The sequence below is a fragment of the Psittacula echo genome (genome assembly GCF_963264785.1).
Source record: "Psittacula echo genome assembly, chromosome: 1".
Classification (NCBI taxonomy): Eukaryota; Metazoa; Chordata; class Aves; order Psittaciformes; family Psittacidae; genus Psittacula; species Psittacula echo.
The window spans coordinates 146,674,994-146,695,377 of NC_137735.1; the positions used below are offsets into that span (position 1 = coordinate 146,674,994).

Genomic DNA, 20,384 nt, shown 5'->3' on the forward strand with positions numbered 1-20,384 from the left:
CAAGCTGGTAGAAACATTACAGATATTCGTAGCTACTGTGTTTTTTTTTTTCTAAACTGACTACAATATAAAACTCCATCAGTATGTGTCTTTCAAATGAAAGAAAACACATAAATTTTGTAATGCTTGGCTTAATGGACCTGATATTTAATCTATTTATGAAGAAAAGGCAGAAGTTATCTACAGTTGAGTTTATGCAAACTCTTTTATATATTGCTTATGTTTTTTTCCTAAGCTTAACGGTAGGGAATGCGGTAAATATGTTTGTATTGCCTGCATATATAATTAGTCAAATTTGGCATGATGGTCGATAAATAGAAATGTTACTTAAGCGATATGTGCTATAAGATGTAAAAGGACTTCTTTGTTTAGTATTTCTAATATTTTGTCAAGTTGTAGGCACTGATAAATGATGATTTTTCATCTTTAAACTGAAATATACTTTTAATGTAACTACCTAGTGCAAAAGACTATTTCAAATTAAGCTTTTTACCTGCATTTGAAGAAACAGATGAAATTGCATATGTGTAATGATTGGGTAAAAGTGAATTTAAACCATTCTTCAGTAGATAGACACAAATTATAATTGTCACTGTAATTATAAGGAGGAAGTCGATGATTTTCTTTTTGAATTCCTTACCTGATCATCTTTGAATGGTTATGATGTGAAGAGAACTTTATCCATCAGGCTATACATATGACTCAGTCCAAGAGTATTTGGAAGGGCTCTAAATAATGTGAATAAGAAAAATTCCTTAGAAATTATATATTAGGCCCATCAAAACCTGTCTTTTAACCATCTGTTTTTTTCTGAATGCATTGTGTGTGTTAATGGAGTGCTTACTTTTGGTGTTTGATAGTTTGTTAGCAGTAGGTAACATGGGGATTTGATAATGACCTTGATTCAAGGAACCGATAATGATACTAAAAGTTCAGATGCTGACTGACAAAGAGTGTCACCCCAGGATTTCTTTGAGGAATTCCAGAAAACGTTGGTAGAAACAGGAAATACTTCATTAAAAATTTTGGCTCTTGTGAAATTATTTCTAAATAACACAGAATTTCTGAATGATCATGGCTGATCTGCCAGATGTTGTTCCCTGGAGAAATAGATTTCTTTGTTCCCAAATAACTTTTTCTGGTATTTTATAGTTTACATTCAAACCTCTCATATTTTTTTTCTCTCCAGTTTTCCCCTGGTGTTGAGAGACTTGAGGTAACATTTTAGCACTGGAGGTTTTTGAATTATTATTTAATTAGATCTAAGTCTAATGATCAGACAATCCCAATACAGGAATAAAGAGAGGAAGAGATGACAATTTAGTGAATGTACTTAATCAGTATTTTGCTTTAAATATAGATATCAACACAAATATTTTCCCTAATAGGGATGATGGGGCTGCATATATAATCCACCTGGAAGAAAAAGTGGCAGACTTCATTAAGACTACAACAAGGGCTTATATATTTTATTGTAAAAATGAGTGCTACCAGTAAAGTACCACCAGTGTTGCAAAGCCTGTATGTATCCCTAGACTCTGGACCCACAGATACACAGCCAGATGGGCTTTCTGGAACAATGGGGAAACAATAACTCTATTGGCATGAAACTAGTGGGATACCATTCTCCATGTAGTAGCAACTCCCATAAACTTCTATTTAGATTTAATTTTTTTAAAAGTAGCCGTAAAATGGCTCAAAAGAGATTTGAACCTGAGGAGGCAAATCTCAAGAAATGTAACTGAAGCAAAGGATTTTGCATTCAACATTAAGTGTACCGTTTGTCTTTCAGGAACAGAAATAACGAGACATTTAATAGCTTTTTTAATGCATCTTTCTGTGTCAAATTTCAGGCACATACAGTACACTCCTAACTGAATTTCCATTCTCTTATGATTTTCTGGTGAAGACAAAGTCGTGAAAATTGAGTCTTTCTCTTCAAATGTTACCATTTCTTTTTAGTTATTTTAAAGATGATGTTACTTTTTTTTCACTCTCAGGAAAAATTTGGTATGTTGCTGCTCAAAAAGGAGTAGTACAATGACATCTTTAGGTCCAATGGATTCCTTGTCAGAACCAAACGCATACTTTTTGTAGTCTCTTATTAACATCTTGGGTTTATATTTTGAGTAATTTTCTTTAATATCCACACATCTCTTGTGTAAGAATTATCATAGAATCATAAAATAGTTTGAGTTGAAAGGGACTCTAAAGTTAATCGAGTTCTAACCACCTGCCATGGACAGGGACACCTCTCACTAGATCAGATTGCTCAAAGCCCTGTCCGGCCTGGCCTTGAACACTGCGAGGGATGGGGCAGCCACAGCTTCTCGGGGCAACCTGTGCCACCCTCACAGTATAAAGAACTTCTTCCTGTGAAGTTTTTGAAAATGTGATAGAAATACAGTTTGTGACACAAAACACCTCAGAAGGAACATTTTGAAAGTCAGGGGTACATGCAAATTGTATTTTGTTTTTGCACATACATGTTGTGTATGTATGTATGAACATGGCATCATTTTGTCAATGCTGTGGCCACAAAGAGTTAGAATAGTGCTCACCTTCCATGAGTAAGTGTTGAAAAAAAATGAATCAGATTTTTCCTGCAGTCTCCTAAAAAATCAACTGTAGAAAATCAACTTCAAAATCAATAATAAATTTTTAATTAGTCTGGTTCATATGTGGAGGGAAGTGCTAGCAGCTTTTTAGCCCCTGCATTCTGGATTAAGGGTTTTGCATAATATGACTGAAAGAAGGTAATGAAAGCTAAATTATATTCTGATGGTCTTACAATGTGTATTCTGCGGATAATTATTTTATTATTTTTAAATAGGCTGATCCAGTTATGTTAGCAATACATAGTGATGTGTCATCTTGGATAAACATAGGATTTTGTGGTGAAAGAGCCTATAAATAGTCTTAATTTCACTCTTTCTTCTGCACCTGCTTTGTCTCATTGGGTATGCAGACTAATGTGTGGAAGATTTAATGTTGTTTATGAACAGTACAAAATAGCTGAAGTCAGTTTCAAGTCATCTTTTTTTAAATATTTTTTTTCTGTGTGCTTTCCAATGAATTTGTTGGGGGAATGAATCAATCGTAATTGCAGACTGTTAAAACAAGGGAAGGCTTAATATCCTTGTACCTATTTGTGCTGATAAGTTTTATTGCTGAGTGGAATTTCTTATTATTATTTGTTTTGAAATGGGATTCAATATTTATGTATCATTTTGAGGAAATTAGTATCAGTGTTAATTACAGTATCACAGTATCACAGTATGCTAGAGATTGGAAGGGACCTCAAAAGATCATCTAGTCCAGTCCCCCTGCCAGAGCAGGAAATTGACAGTAACCATGTCAGGTCTTGTTATGGGTAAGAATTTAACCTTGGATACTTAAGTTTCTGCAATTGGAAAACCATCACGGTACAGTTAGAGCATAAAATTAGATTAGCAGATGTTGGTGATGGGGGAGGGCTTTATAACCTGTTTAGGCAAGTACTTTTAGGCTTAATCTGCAGCCTATCAATTCAGATATCTGTTCACAGAATCACAGAATGGTTTGTGTTAGAAGGGACCTTTACAGATCATCTAGTCCAATCCCTGAGGTTGGAGGGGGTTTCTACCATCCAGATACTCCACACCCCTGGGCTTTCACAGAAATTGTGAAAATAGGGATTTAAAATCAATTGAAATCCCAGTCTGTTAAAAGATATATTTTATAAGTAACTGCATTTTAAAATACGCTACAGGGAAACATGCATCAACAAGCACTGGAACTTTTAGAATATGTTTTTCTTGATCTGTTTCCACCTATATACTCTTCTCTGCTCAGCTTTTTAGCTCCTACTCCTCTGTTTTGTATTTTCCACATGAAGAACAGTAGTATTTTAGGTTGGTTATTATGTGCACCATCTTTCAACATGTGGTAACATGGAGTCAGAGATCTACTGTGCTATTATCTCCATTCATAGTGTTTTCATAGCTCTTTGTGACTAAAGTGACTGTCTGAAAAATGCATGATTAACTCATCTTCCACTTTATAGCATCTGCAAACAGTCAGAAAGGTGACCAAAAGGAAATTTGTATAGACTACATGGTATCACGTCTGTTCTTAGCATTTCAGCTGTGCTTGGGGTGTTGTTGTGGCACCCAACCAGCTCCCCAGAACCAAGCCTTTCAGAGTGGAGGGCCTCAACCCGTCTTCCCCTGCTGCAGGAAGCCAGGAGTTCTACCCAAGTTATCCATTCAACAGCATGGCGAAGCTTATCCCTTGTCTAAGGCATACATCAGTTGTTTACAGGGCTGATCGTGCTTCAGTTATCATCTTTGTGTTGGCTGCATTTTGAGGAGGAAGTTTTATGAGACTTGCTACTAGGAAATGAGCTCGTCACACACAGTGGCTTGGAAAGATCAACCTTGCCAAGGCCCATGTTAGAAGAAATGAATGCTACCATCCTTAAACACTGAAAAGTTGTTACAGAACGCTGATGCTGATTTAATTGGTTTGTTGTAATTTGTCTTGTCATATCTTACATTATGTGTACTCTAGGAGCTTTTTTATGTTGGTTATTGTTTGGGTTTTTTACACAGAGAATCCCACCTTGTGTCTTCAGTATTGTATTTACAGTAAGTAGTAGAACCAGTTCTGTATCTTTGAGTCTTTCTTCTGTTGTTTGTCTTGACTGTAGTATTTCTCTGCTTTTTTTTTTTCCCCTGGATTTCCGGGATCTCATCTTCCATGAGGTTTTTGTCTGGCTTAAACATCATATGTTAACTCCTGAGTTTTGAGAAAGTGTAGCTTATAAATGACTTACTTCCAAGTAACTTTAGATCTTTCATAGAGAAAAGATTAATTAAATCTTCCAGGTAAGTTTTAAATCAGCTGCTATTAATTCAAACTTCATTCCAGTTTAGCCATCATAAATTTATGATAAAGCTACTTAGTTTAAGTACTTATTCAATGCAGAAACTTACTTTTTCAATATAGTCATGGCCACTTGTTTCTTTATAAAAAATACAGCAAACTTGGCCTGTATTACTCTTCCTTATAAAGCTGTCTCACATAGAAGCAAAATATTAGCTTGTGATGCCTTTATAAGGGATTGTTTTGTATTTGTGTCCACACCTAACTTTTTCTGTTTCCTTTTTTTTTTTTTTTTTTTCTTATTTTGAAAGGTATTTCTCAAGAGTGACCGGGTTGCAAGAATGGTCCACAGTGGAGGATGTTCTGCAAATGACTTTAGAGATGTTTTTAAGAAAAACATTGAAAAGAGAGTCCGAAGTTTGCCGGAAATTGATGGATTAAGCAAAGAGACAGTGTTAAGTTCTTGGCTAGCCAAATATGATGCCATATACAGGGGAGAAGAGGACTTTTGCAAACAGCCAAATAGAATGGCCTTAAGTGCTGTGTCGGAGCTGATTCTGAGCAAGGAACAGCTTTATGAAATGTTTCAGCAGATTCTAGGGATCAAAAAATTGGAACACCAGTTGATTTATAATGCCTGCCAAGTAAGTATCAGTGTCACTTGGTTCTATTGTATCCAGAATACCTTCCCCCCTGCTCATAGGTCAAGTACTTCCTCCCTGTGTGCAGAAGCCTTCAGTTTTAAGTACATCTCCAGTGTCCAAGCAGATGAGACCCCTCAGAAAGAAATCTTTCATCATTTGTTTGCTGGAGAGCACTTGGAAAAAGGGTATGCCAGAGTATGTGGTACTTATGCTACAGGGATCTCTTGACGTCTTTTACAGTGTCACAGCTCCAGGAATTTGGGTGATCTGCAGACTGTTCTATGGTCTGTATACCTGCATACACTCATATAGATCACATATGTACATACATATATCTGTGTGTGTGTACATCTCTAAAAGAAATCTGCTGCCGTAAATAGATAGGTGAAAGGGGATTGACTTCAGGATGCTCTTGGCCATCCAGTGTCTGAGAGGTCGCTATATTTGAACTCAATGTGCTTCATTTCAAGCACCATCTACGAAGCTAACTTGCACATTTTTAATTTGCTGTTTTGTTGGATAAATGTGGTTTTCCCTGTAAGTCTTGAGTCCAAGAGAAACAGTCTATTCAGCAGCTGCATTTAGATTTGTATGTATAATCTATCACTAATCAGTACTGTAAACGGTGTGTAAAATTATTTTATCTGGCCAGTCTTGATAGTGATTCAAGTATAAATTACCAGTTACTGAGGGAGGAAAAACCTGAAAAAGCAGATATATTTGAAGGTCTTGCAACAAACCAGCGTGGATGTAGCCTTTAATCTGAGCTCACACAGCTTTCTACACTGTCTATAAAATAGTACACCAGACTACAGCTAAGCTGGTTTTGATATATATGCTGAATGTTGGCTTGTAGTTATGGGCCATCTTAACACCCGAACAAGTGAGGAATCTTTGACATTGTTGCCTTCTTCATTTATGGATTAGTGTGGCATGAAATCATGTAAATGATTGAGACATCTGTGGTATTTATAATGCTGCTGTTTCTTTTGTAATGAGAAAGTGTAGTATTTTATTCTGCATCAAATTATGATGGCTTCCTGTTTTAGCTGTGAGCTGTTTGCCAACAGAGTGGAAAGAGACTTCTGAATGAGCAGTGTTTTGAATGGAAAGAGGTAGAAAATAGTCCTTTTTTCCTGTTTGCCCCATCTTCTTCTTTTTGCATCTTAATTCACACACGTAAGTCATGAAGCTAACGTCTAGTATATACAGGTTGGTAACAAGATGAAGAAGCACTGAAATTTTGGGGGATAATCCTGCTTATTTGTTACGTTGCTTTTTTTGGTGGTTTTTTTTTTTTTTTTTTTTTTTATATGATAAAAACATAGAAGTATGGGATAATTCAGTTTGGAAAAGTCCTCAGGAGGTCATTTAGTGTAACCTTTTGCTCAAAGCAGAGTCAGCTGTGAAGACAGACCAGGTTACTGAGGGCTTTAACCAGCCAGGTCTTAAAACTTCCAGGAATGGAGATAAACTGGGGAAACTTTCGGGACAACCTGTTCCAGTTCCTGAAAACATGATGCATGGATTCCACTTGCCTCTGGTGTCAAATGATTGCTAAATCTTACATTGTATGTCACTGTGAATGTCAAAATCTGCTGTCAGTCTGCATTGTGCTAAAGTAACACATCACTGTAGAGTTTTGAAGAATTAAACAAAAAAAATGTTCCCTTAGTCTAGAAGGGGTTCTGATGATACAGCCATCTAGGCTCTTCTATCTGTATACTTGGAAGGCTTCTCTATTTTGGTTCTTAATTGTAGGAATGTTGATAGAACAAAACTGGTTGGCAAATGTAAACAGTTTTCTGACTGTTCTTGATCCATAATCTGCAGAGAGACTGAAACATTGCAGTGACTCATTTTTGCCTTATACCATAGTAGAATTTTAAGCATGAGATTTCTTTTCTATTTTATGAATTGCAAATCAAAGAGGAAATAATCTGGTAGGTGGGAATGGAGAAGAACTGACTGATCATCCTGATATGTGCAAGGATGACTCAATGAGATTAAGAGAAGACTCTTCTCTTGCTCTTCCTGGTTTTGAGCACTGAAGGTTGCAAAGTCTCCTGTGCAGGTCTCCAAAGTACACATTGTTTACCCTGGATTCATATAAGTATTAGAGGGCAGGAAGAAAGGGAGACTTACTTCTTTGGGAGCAGATATAGGAGCACCTACGTATTTCAAGCTGAGAAGAATGGCTTGAGCCTATACCCTTCTTGTTTGGGGTTCTGGTTTTCTGAAGATTTGAGTTTTCTGAGGCAAGGATGAGATTACTGTGCTGAAGAAAAATTTTAATTCTGTACTCCAACAGAGTTGCTACCAACCACATATTTCATGTCCTGTTCCTGTGGTCCAGTCAAGCACGTAGTACACCAAAGGCATGAGGAGAAGCGTGTTGCAAAGAAAAAGACAACAATCATAGCCTTCCCGTGAGGCGCACTGCAGACAGCAACCACTCTCTGATAATGTAATGCCTTTTCTCATTTGCTGAAATCCCTTATTTCTCATTGCAGTTTTAATAAATATTTTAGTTTAGGCTGTATCTTATTCCTTTCTGGTGACAGTGTATTTATAGAAGATGAGATTAAGTTAGAGTCAGATTTCAGTTAGCTGCAGCAGTTTTCATTCTGCCCTAGAAGCCTCTATCTGTCTTTGTATGAAAATGCTCACTTTCATTTCCCTTTGCCACTGCTGCTTAGAATACTAGAGGCTTGTAGATAATGATAATCAATAGTGTCTGGGAGCAGTGAGATAAGTGAAAGTCCAAACAGATGTTAAAATTGTATTTTTGATAGAAGTTTTGATGAGTTGGCTTCTAGCCTGTGCTTCTAGCAGAGAATCAGATATATAAAATTCTATATATTTTGCAGCTCTGAGAAACAGCTGCCCTTAACAGCAAATCTGTACAGTTATAATTTGTGCAGAAAACTGGCTTTTTCTTTCCCCCCTTTTTTTTTTCTTTCCAGCCCTTTGGAAATAGGAAATAGAAAAATGTCTTACAGTGTCGATGATAAGAGTAAATTATCCTGCACCTACAGGCCTGTTAAGCAGACAAGAATGCTATTTGTAATGGTAGGAGGTAGTTTGCCGTCCTTCTCCTTTTGACTTTCTCTGCATTTAGAAACTTTTTATTGGTTTTCAGCAGCTTTTGCTCCCCAGCCTGTTCTAAACGGAACATTTCCTTCAACTCTTAAACCCTTGGTGTCTTGCAGCAGCTCATCAGCCAGTTCTGCTAAGGTGTGGGTTACTGTGAGTCTGCACAGGCTGCCAGTCTCGATCCTTTGTATGACAGCAGTGAGAAACAGTGTTCATTCAGTCAGTACAAGAACTTAATAAAAAATAAAGTGAACAGTAATTGACCAGCTTTCTGATATTGTCAGACACAGTACAAGTAAGTGGAAGAATTTTATTCATTTTTCTTTGAAGAATAACTTTTTGTCAGTCTTTTTACACACATTAAATGCCTAAGCTTGCTCTTAAGTAGTGAACATTAACAGGATGTTCACATTAAGTTAAACAGACCTGTATGTCTATGAACAGAATTCTATGATCTCATTTTTGACTTTACAGTTTAAAGGAAGGCCAGCAGCTGATGCCAACCACCTCTATTTCTTTGTGATTAAAAAATCCATTTTTTAAAGTGCTAACACTTTCACCTGATTTTTATTTACGTCGTGTTGCCTTAAGCTGTGTTTTATGATACAGAAATGATTTCCACTTAGCTGGGACTTAATGAGCTCCTTGACTTGCTTTTGAGATGCCTGGCCACAGTGTGTTGTTATGGTTTCTTTGATTTATAGACATCAAATATGATATAGTCTTTTTTTTTTTTACTGATGTAGAGGATAACTTTGATGCAAAAAGTCAAACTGAAAGTCAGGCTCAAACTGGTGTCTGGTCATGCTCTATTCTTGCAACACTTCACCAGTGCTAGAATTTCTGTGCCAGGTAAATCACAGCTCCATACAGTTTTATTTTGAAAGTACCTTTATAAGGTTGATGTTTTTAGCTGATCTGAACCCCTGATGCTGGAAGGAGAGAACACCACCGAGTTTCATAATGAAAGAATTCCTGCAAGTCACATTGTCTTTTCTGACAGGTAGTAAGTAATTCTGAGAATAATGTAACAGTTTTTTAGAAGAATTACTTGCTAAGTCTTCTCTTGTTGACTTTTTGGAAATCAACCACAAACCAGCACTTCTGTAAATAGCTTTAGATGGTACTTTGCTGCAAAATACAGTTTTCTGCTAAAATGCCTTGTATTGCATCTGGTTCACATCCTTTATTATCTTTAACTTTTACAAGATGTAACTGTTTGTATAAGTGTCTAATGTGGAGAATCATGGACTATATTGTATCTTCCATAATAAATTTTTGTACTTTCAATTACGAGAATATCTCTGTCAAGAATTTCGCCTGAACCGAAGTCTTCTTATGATGCTCCATACAATTCTACCCTTGCACCCAGCACTTCAGTGAAGTCCAGTTAATTATGCAGTTTTGGAAATAAGTCAAATTAAGGGCAGTTTAATTTGCAACAACATCTTAATGACTTTTGATTGTTTGTGGTAGTTCTGATCCTTTCCTCAGTAAAGTCATTAAAATAGTACAGTTATGTCATGGATCATAGAATTTACCATACTTCTACCAGATATTTTTCTTAGAAACTTTCATGCACTGAGTTATAGGGACAAATGCAACTTTATGAAGCACAAAAATGCATATTTGTAAAGAAAGTATCAGTGTAGCATTGATACTTATTGAAGTGATTAAACAAATATTCAGATTCCCTTCGATACATAGACTGAAACTGAAACAGATTCATTAATTCTTTAAGTTGAGGCAAGTCACAGGAAAAAAAATAAATGGCTTGGGCTGTATACTATAGAACACAGCACAGTGTTATGTACTAAGTGTGTCAGAGTCTTTGGTCAAAAGCAAAGATACTGGCTCCATGAGATGTGAACAGGTCTCCAGGGCTTAAGCTAAGCCAGTGTTTTTCCTATGGTCTCCAGTGACTGTCATTTACTTATTTCATGATAAATTATACCAGATGCAACAAAGTAACCTCTAAAAATGTTGGCAAGGTCCATTGCTGTATTTTTTGAGGTAGCATCAGGTGTTAGATGAGATTCCTGACATTCTTTTACTTGGCCCAAGATACAACCAAGTAACCTCTAAAAAACGTTGGCAAGGTCCATTGCTGTGTTTTCAAGGCAGCATCAAGTGTTAGATAAGACATCCACTGATATTTAAACATCCCTCTAGGCTGAAAATGTGTTTTTACCTGCACCAAGGTACTTATGCCCCTGCTGAAAAAATAACAAGATACTTGTGCTGAACACCTGCTTTATACAGAAGGTCTTCAGGCCTTACCTGGTAAGAGGTTACTGCTGGGTAGCCAGTGCATGCCCCTAGCGTGGGGCAGGATTTATTTGCTCTCTAGATAAAAGTCAGTTTTGCAGACAATGCAAAGTAGATGGCAGGCAGGGCAGGAGTCAGGGGAGAGGCTGTTTGTGCTCTTAGTGGGTGGAAGGACAGCAGTGGTATGGGAGTTCTCATGGGAGATCTTGTGGGAGAAGAAAAGCAGTAATTCTGTGGGACTGTGGGAGTCTATAGAGTTGTAGTTAGTAATGAGGCATTGACCACGTTTTTGCAGGATAAATGTGAGTCTGGAAAGTTTCTGCACACAGTCATGATGCAGTAGCAATATGCTTCCTTACAGAACAGGTCAGTGCTTTAAAATTGTCGTGTATGTCTGTCAACTTGAAAAGTGTTTCATGCCTTTTATAACAGAAATGTTCAAGTGTTCACACTTCAGGCTCGTTAACACATCAGCTCTGCTGGTTTCTAGTACCTGAAAATTCAAGAATACATCTTCTTCCCTGCCCTACTCCTCACAAAAAAAAAAAAAAAAAAAAAAGAAAGAAAAAAAGAAAATATGCTTTCTGACTGATTTTTCCCTGTTCTTCAAGAGGAAAAAATTGCTGCCACTGCCTTTTCTTCAGTGAGAGCAGAACAATTCAAACCAAGTATTTCATTAGAGAAATAAATTGTCATTTCTCACAGGATTTTAGATGTTGTCTCTTCTTCATGAGACATCACTCTTTATTACATGCACATAGATGATTAATAGGAAATTATTCCAGCAGTTATCTTTTTTCGATTGTTGGTTTGAGGTTTTTTTCTGAGGTGTTTCATTTGTCTTTTACCTGTGTTCAAGAGGTGTGGAGAGGTCTTGCTCAAGATAAGAGTTTTGATGTTTTGGAAAACAGTGCTGCAATCTGAAATATTCCACCTAAAATTATTTCTGTAATGAGTCTGTGAGAAATCTAAGTGAGAAATCAGTGCTAAACTGAACACTATGTCAGGCCACTTTGGAATTTCAGCTTATAATGTGAGTTCTGAGGAAAAAGAAAGTTTGGAACCCCAAGTAATTCAGCTCAGTTAACACACACTGATGGTATTTAAATAGGGGAGCGAAAACTTTTAGCTCCTTCCAGCAACTGTTTTTTTCTGTAGTAGCAGAGGTTACTTTGGAAAAAAATCTCTGATTTCCCCAAAGAGTGTTGATTTGTTCTCATTTAATGATAGAATGATAGAAAAGATGTTAAAGCATCCTCAGAGAAGCAAGTTACTTTTTTTAGTATGTTCAAATATCTGATTCTGAATAATGTTTGAAAGCCTTGCAAATTACATAATGGACAAGTACTTTGAAATATTTTTGTTCGTCGTTGAAGAAATACTAAGAAAATACCAGAGAGAAAGGATGTGTTGGCAGCCATAATGCATTTTCAGTGTTTGAGGTATTGTACTGTCCTTCTTACATTCAGCTTTTGGGGGAGAAAACTTGATTGGGACATCTGAAAACTATGAAAATATTCAAGGGTTTATTTGTTCAGTACAAGTGTTAAGAAAAAACATTGAGGGATAGTTTTTCACTTTTAATCTTCTTTTAAGTCAAAATGTCCATGTGTATTTTTCTATCACAGAGCTGTCTTTGTGCTTATGTGGCTTTTCTTTTTTTGACCTTACATTAGTGTTTTGTTTTGCACCTGCGTGAAGGAGTTAGACAGTAGTAGCCTGAGAGACTAGTAACACTTATGGACTAGTGAATTTACCTGTGTTTTCCAAGTTAGCATCCTCTTAAGCCTGTTCTCCTGTGTATCACCTTTCTTGTCACAAGAGATAAGCCAGGCTTGACTAAGAATCAGCAGAGAGAAGCTGAGAATTACCCATCTCCCCTGCTCTACCTTGTGCCTCCTCTGGGGATTGAAATAATCAACACTGGGATTTTGGCTGCAGATCTTTCTTTCAAGTGGTTTTGTTTTCTGAGTCTTTGGCATTCAGTGAGTGCAGGAAAACAGCAAGAGAATGGGCACTGTATCATAGAAAAATGAGGAAGTTGGTTTTGGCTTTGTTAAAGCAGATCCTCTTAAGCTGTTTCTATTTTTTACCTGTCCCTGTGTTTCTTCCCCTAAACTATTCTTTTGGAGTCTTCATGAAGTAATTAATGCTGTTTTGACATTCTGCTGAGTTCCAGATCCAAGGAAGTTAAACTGTCTCAACACTCACAGCCAAATATATCCAGCATTTAATGTGCACTTATACTAACATCAACCAGTGCATTTGACTCATCATGTTTAATATTACCAGCTGAGGATAAAGTTCCTCTACTTTGGTATTAAGCAATAAAAATAAGTCATTTCTCCCAAAGGCTGTTGTATCTTTTTGCTGTTGTGTTTAAGGAGAGGTTCTGTGTCTTCAAGTAAATAAATGCAAACGAAATAATTTTTGCTGCCACATTTCCAGACTGATGGGCAAGTTTATTAATGTGTCTGATTACTAGCTTACATGTGCATTTGAATGAATGCTTGTGAGCAGGCTGAATAAGTTAATGACCCTTAGCATGAATTTGTCACCTGTTCTGCTTAAGACATAGTAGTATTCTATATTCCCTCTTTTTCAATTCAAAGTAAAGCAGTTTTGATTAGAACAGTCACTTCCATCCCAAGAATCAATTTGATTATTTAGGTTTGTTCATCTGCAGAGTTTTTCATCCTGAAATGTCTCAGCAGCCAGTGTGAAGCCAGCACAAGCAGTTGAAAAAGCCTCAGGAAAAGAATAAGCCTATGTTTCCATATCCCTCTCACTCACTGATACTGAATGTCTTGTTCTGAAGCTTAGTTGCTTTTCTCTCCCACTCCTGAGATTTTTAAGGGACAACCCTCTTAGTTCTCCCTTCTTGAGAGAAAGTTTCTTTGCAAGTGGCTGCCTGAACAAGGTTCATATGAGCTTCTGCTTCTCAATCTCTCCAAAGGGAAAGGTGCAGGTAAATTTAGAAGTGAGTCAGCTAATATATATGGTAGATACATATTTGAAACAGAATTGTCAAAGCACAGCCATAATAGAGGATAACCTGTCCTATGCAAGAGAAATTCTGTATGTAAAACAGCCAAGAGATTTGCAGTTCTCTTTTAATATGTTATGATTTGTGTGTTTATTTTTTATCCTCCAGGGAGGTGGTTTTGTGGCTATCCTAAAAATAAGAACTTTCAGGTCATCTTTTCAGCTGTCTCCTCAAATGAGACTGTCCTCATCTCCATGATCTAATCTCTCAGTCTATCTCTCAGTCTCTGGTCTTCCAGGCTGTCCACCCCAGACACCCTCTCATCCTGAAAGTGGATTGTTTCTCAACTGAAGAGCTGTCATGCAGTGAGGTGCTTTTTGGTCTGTCATTTATTCCCGTATTTTATATTGCAAGACTCAGAGTTAGTTGTTCATATCATCCAGATTGTTTAGTGTCAATGCTGAGGCTGGCAGGTTTCAAATGAAGTAAGGGAAGAGTCAATCCCTCCATCACCTCTGAATAAACTGTTTCCCTAATTGGTCACGCAGTGCCAATCTTTTCCAATGTGGGAATGCTGGTACTGCTCATAAATGAGGAAGCATAATATTGAGCCATGCCTGAGAGAGTCTCCAAAGATACACACAACTATTGAAGTAGCTTTGTTTTATTCCTAGGAGTACTGTAAGATAATGCTTCAGTCAGTCTGGCACAGCCTTCTCGCCATTCTGCACCTTTCCTCAGGAGGCTGGAGACAGCAGGATCTTGCCTGAAACACCTCTTTCCCCTTAGAGAAACTTACCTGACCAGTATTCCAGTTTTACCATACTGGAGCAACTATTACGTTTTACAGATGGGCAGGAGACTTTCTGCAACTGATGTTTTCCCACTTGCTTAATGTTAGTAGTTCCCTTTCATTCCCATGTTTCTGGGAGGATGGAAGCTGGAAGCTTATAGCTTCTAGCATCAGGAGAATGACTCCATGTCTTTCTGTAACTGTTCGTTCAGAAAACTGGTTCAGGACCCTGGCATAGAGTTAGTCCTGTTATGAGAAGAATGAATCTTGGACGCCTCAGATCATGAGACTGGAACCAGCAAAAAGATGAAGCAGCAAGTGTTAGAGTTTGATTACTCCACACTGTTCAGGCCAAAGGCACCCTGGCACATCTGCTGGCCAGATCTTTTCACTCGCTTCTAACCTGGGTCTGTTACGTTGCAGAGAAATTCCTGAGGCTCATCTAGCTTTCCAGCTACTGCCCCATGCTGCTTGTCTGTGTGGACACCAATGACATGACCTTGATGAAATCAAAGGTGACGTAAGATTCCGAGAGCAAAGATGGCCCAGGATGACACATCTAACCTGCATATTTGATGTAGTCAGTGAAGCTTTAGCTTTTGGTTGCAGCACCTTGTTTTGAGAACTAGTAAGAAGTGATAGAACGTATCTGACGAGAAAGCATGGACATGTTTGTGGACAGGATTGCTAAGCTAACATGGAGGGTTTTAAACCAGGTTTGTTGGAAAATAGGGATTAAATGACAGGGGTTAAATGACAGGGTTAAATGGCAATGCAGTGCACGTGGACAGTGTATGGTGGACGGCTACAAGGGAAACAATAATGTTCCCTCTCAGAAAGGAGAGTGTTCATAAATGTGGCTACACTAATGTCTGCATGATAGTGTCTACGCTATTTGGGCAACAAACAAGAAGTCCAGTTTCTGGGTCAAGATCAGAAGGGAAAGTAATGCTAGTGATGTTGTAATGGGGATTAGTTACAGCCCACCAGACTGAGAAGGTAAGGCTACCAACAATTAAAGGAAGTCTCCCAGTGGCAGACATTGATCCTCATGGTGGATTTCAGACATCTGCCACCAACTTGCTTGCAGGTTAACATGGCATTGTGCAAGCAATTGGGGAAGTTTCTAAGACTGTATTGATGACAATTGCTGAACACAAGTGCAAAAGGAACAGTTAGGATTAGTGTTCTATTTGACCTACTGCTCACAAACAGGGAAGAGTTGTGGGTGAATGTGAGCACAGGTAGCAGCTGGGCTGCAGAAATCACCAGGAGACAGTTCAGGAGGTGAAGGAAGGCTGAGAAGGTAAGCTGTGAACTTACTCCTAATTTAAAGAATTGCTATACAGAGACCCCTAAGAAACTAAAGCATGTGGAAAAGAGAGCCCAGGAGCTTGCCTATTGAAATAACTTTGACTGAGTGGTTTGGTCTGGTTTTATGTTTGTGGGTTTTTTCCCATGGTGCATTTTGAAAGGAACATCATATACAGTTTTTGAAACTCTATGACAAATTGGTGCTTCAGTTGTGAGTTGTCAGCCTGAATTTTAAATTTTCTATCTCATTAAGTCAGCCACATGTAATTATTTTAGAAAAAATACTGGCATGCCATTCAAGGTGCTTTTGCTTACTTAATGTGATGCTCATTAACATTTATTGCCATAATTGCACATATTCCCTTTGGTTTCAACACTCCAAAGAAGATCTAATCAGTGATTAATAAGGCAAGGAAACATTCTGCATTAGTTTTTTGGAAGAGTGAGGAGGCTAAACGGAAGAGGGGATTTCCTTCTGAATCAGGGATAACTTCAGGAAAATACAAACCACTGTGAACCCCTTTGGGACATAAATATGCATATAACACCAAGGTTTGCATGTTAATCTTTGGAATGTCTTGGTTATGGTAATCTCTCTGCAGGGGGTGGGAGAGGATGAGGGTGGAAGACTTTTTCTATGGAGGATCAGGACGTGAGTCATAGCTCATTTAAGGCCCATCACTTCCTGCTTAGGGTGGATGTGGGAGAGTATTCCCTAAGCAGAACCTGAAAGCTACTTGTATTGAAGCAGACAGCCAATACCTATTTCAGCAGGGTCTGGGGGAAGGTGAGAGAGAATAAGAACGCCCGTTCCTTTGATCATCTTATTAGAGATTGCCAATGCAGTTGGGACCTCCAGTATTTGTGGTAGGCGTGTAGATAACTGCTTAAGTGCTTTTAATAACTCTCTGGAGGCTTCTCTGTCTCTCCACTGATTACCTAGGGACCTTATATTTCTGTCTTAAAAGATACTTTTTTGGGGTTGTAAAATAGACTATGCATAGCTCTGAAGCTTCTTGTGCTGTCTACCTGTAGGAAGAACACCCATACAAATAACAAAACAGAGGTTCAAGTGGAGATCAAATAAAAGTTAAACTATTTTGTATGTGGATTTTCATAATCTCATGGTGGCAAAGTTGGACTGGAAGGCATTTTCATAGTTAGCAACAACTGACAAGTTTGACTTTTACAGTGTGGAAGACAGTCCTCTGATAAGCATGTAGAGTCTGTCCTGACAGCATCCTTGAACTCCAATATGTGGATGTGAAAACTAAGATATAGTTAGATAAAATATGTTTGCACTATGATATACTACATTATTCTCCTTCCTTCAGCACAACATACTTTCCTTGGGTTTTCATCCTATCCAGCAGAGGTGGTTCAACCAATAAGAAGGGCAGACCTTAATTTGTGCCATCATCACAAATGCCAAGAGAATGAGAGGCAGAAAATTCCATTGCTTGTAGTGATGCTTTTGACCTCTGCTAACATCTTTTTCCTCCTCTTTTATAATCTGCTAATGAGCCTCTCATGTGGATCCTAATGCAATTCTAATCACATCTAATTCTGGAGTTTAGTGTCAATACTTGTTGATTTTAAAACAGTGCTGTTCTTACACAGTCGGTGGGCTGACTTGTCATCGTGACGTTTCTTTCTGAATGGCAAGTTCTGCAGCAAATGTTGCATAGTGGTGATTTATGGTGCAGTCTTGATATTTTAGAATGAGGTTTTAGGGGAAAGTTTTTTTGTTTTCCTTTTGATTGGCTCCTAGAGAGTTTAAGTGTGGTTTGTATCTGGTTAACTCTGTTTAGAAGTGTTGCATCTTTATTCAACATCTTCCTGAGTGTCCTGGAGAAGGCAGTGTAAGGGAAATCTCCAAGTTTATAGGTGATATTAAACAGTCTTGGCTACTCTAATGTTGTTCTAATGCAGGGGACTCTAGAAGGACCTCACCACATGGGCAAAAGCATGACGCATAAGCTCTAATATAGCTAAATGTAAGGTAATACATCTGAAGAGAAACAAACTAGCACATGATCAGAGCATGCTGAGCTGAGCATGGGCAGTTAGAGCTCAAGAAGCACACTTTGGGTTCCCTGTGGTGAAATCATTAGTTGTGCGTGCAACAGTAGCATCATTTTCCTGGTTTGTATCGCCTTCTATGCCTGTATGTTAAGTATTGTGTGCGGCTTTGGTCTCCCCAGCTCAGGGATAAAGAGGATTAGAGGACTAGACAGTGAAGACTAGAGAGTGGTACTGAAAGTCATGGAATTGCTGCCTTTGAAGAAGAGACTGAAAGGGCTGAAGCTCTTCAGTCTGGAGGTGGGAGGTTGACAGGGAGGAGTATGGCTGTGGTTTACAAATGTATGGATGCAGTGGCCAAGGTGGATGTGTACTTTCACCAAATGCCACACCACTGGAAACTAGGACACTCAAGGGAGTTCGTAGGAGATTGAAAATGGGTGCAATCCTTCCTTATCTGGCTTTTGGAGAACTTCCAGAACATTTTCTCATGGAGAGTGATGAGGGCAGACAGCAGCAGGAGGCTAAGAAGGGTTTGGACAGGTTCCTGGAGAACAAGTCCATAAATTGATGCTAATAGTACTGAGCATGGATGTACCTTATAACATCTTTCATGCTTCCTCAGGCTCCACAACTATCACTGAAGCAATGCATTTTGGAGAACAGCCAGGCTTCATCATTTTACCTAAATAACCTCCTCTGCTGTCACTGTCACACCCACAATTATGGGCTGTAAGGACTTTCTGTTTGATCCACCAGAACAAGGTGTTTCTTATATCTGTTGCACCAAGATGATTGTATAATCCAGGGAAAAAAATAGAAAGGCATTTTCTTTAAAATTTGGGGCATCAGACAGGAAATAGACATATGTATAATTGCATCTTCTGTTGTTTGAAGAATAGCATAATTTTGAGATTGGTCAAAATGCCAGAGAAGATGTAAAACAGTAGTTTATAAAGTGAGTATTTTGCAGTAAAGTATGATTTATAATTCTTAAAGAAAAAACACAACCTCTTCTTAAGGGACTGACTTATAGAAATTAAATGGCTTCTGACAGGTGTTCTATCAGTTTCTTAGCCTCAGTTTTTAACTATTCCTATTACATATATTGTGAACGAGCTTGAATACGTATGTGCTTCCTTTCCTGTTTGTTTTAAAGTCTTATTGAGGGTTTTCCTGCGGTTTTTGGTGTTCATAGTCCCTGAAATCTAATTGTGAGTGAGAACTTTTGAGCTGGTGCTGAAACTTTTAAAATTGCACTTCGTATGTTTTCAAAGCTTGAATGTATGCAATATCAAACTCTAGGCTTTGACTGGTTTGTAAACTGCCGAAGTGTCCATCCAGTGGTTGATTAAAATCTTGGATTTATGTTGGGGTTGTTTTTTTTTAATTGTATAGTTTTCAGCTTTATTTTTCAGAACTTTGTGTTGGTTTTTTTTTTCTTTTTCCATTGCTTTAATTAATGTAATCTCGATTTTAGATTTTGATTTGGTTTTAATATTTTTAGAACAACCATTTTTTACAAATCAATATATAATCAGTATAATTAATGACTATAAGCAATGGGTATAAATGATACCTTCTGCCACCTTAATCAGTCACACATAATAAATTGATATTGAAATCACATAAGCAAGTCCAGGGCTTTATAAAAAATATTTCAGAGACTAAAACCTCTCATTATCTGAGATTGTGCATGAACTTCTTGAGTTGATGCGGTGTATACTGATTAAAGGTAGTCAGACGGCTTTTGAAAACATTGATTTGATTTGATTTTTTTTTAGCCAGCTGAAGCCACTGTAGAGTATTTGTCTGTTGTCTTGCCTTACTCTTTTTCTGCGTCATTGCTTGGTGATAGCAGTATTGGCTACAGAGAAAGTGATGCGCTAATTGTTTACTCTGTTCATCTATACCCCCTCCATCCTAATTTTGTTATTTATATTATTGTGAAACTATGGCTTCCTACAAAAAAAAAAAAAAAATAGCAGCAGTAAAAATGTGTATTAAGACAAATTAATTCCAACTGGTGTTTGAGATTTTTGCTGGCACTGCGTTGCAGGAAAACTGAGTGATCAGCTTGGCCAATTGTCTGAAAGGCAATTTTGTGCTTTACTACAGCAAAATCGATAAGAAAAGGCTGTGAGGCCTGATGATGTATTGTGAAAAATTGTTCAAACACCTTATGCAGGCGTTGGACCTATTGTAAGTTTACTTTTGTAAGTGTACTTGCTGCAGAAAAATGGAAAATAGTTTCAGTGGTTGCTAATTTTTTCTTTTGACTTATAATTACCTGCAAGCAGGTATTCTAGTATTCCCTAAGAGAAATAATTTTAAAAACAGGTGTTCCCCCCCCCTCCTTATTTTACCCATTAATAGGTTTTTCTCTGGCATCCTT

The 20,384-nt window shown here is 37.8% G+C and overlaps 1 protein-coding gene across 7 annotated transcripts in view; it reads left to right on the forward strand.

Annotated features, from left to right (window-relative positions):
- Window positions 1-20,384, forward strand: part of CADPS2 (calcium dependent secretion activator 2) — a gene marked incomplete at both ends in the record, with an annotated part of 338,118 nt that overhangs the window by 109,547 nt on the left and 208,187 nt on the right. For all 7 annotated transcript variants that reach the window (XM_080622719.1, XM_080622717.1, XM_080622722.1 and 4 more), the window contains one exon: window positions 5,178-5,510. In XM_080622719.1, the coding sequence (XP_080478845.1) occupies window positions 5,178-5,510 (333 nt within the window). The remainder of the gene's footprint in view (window positions 1-5,177; window positions 5,511-20,384) is intronic.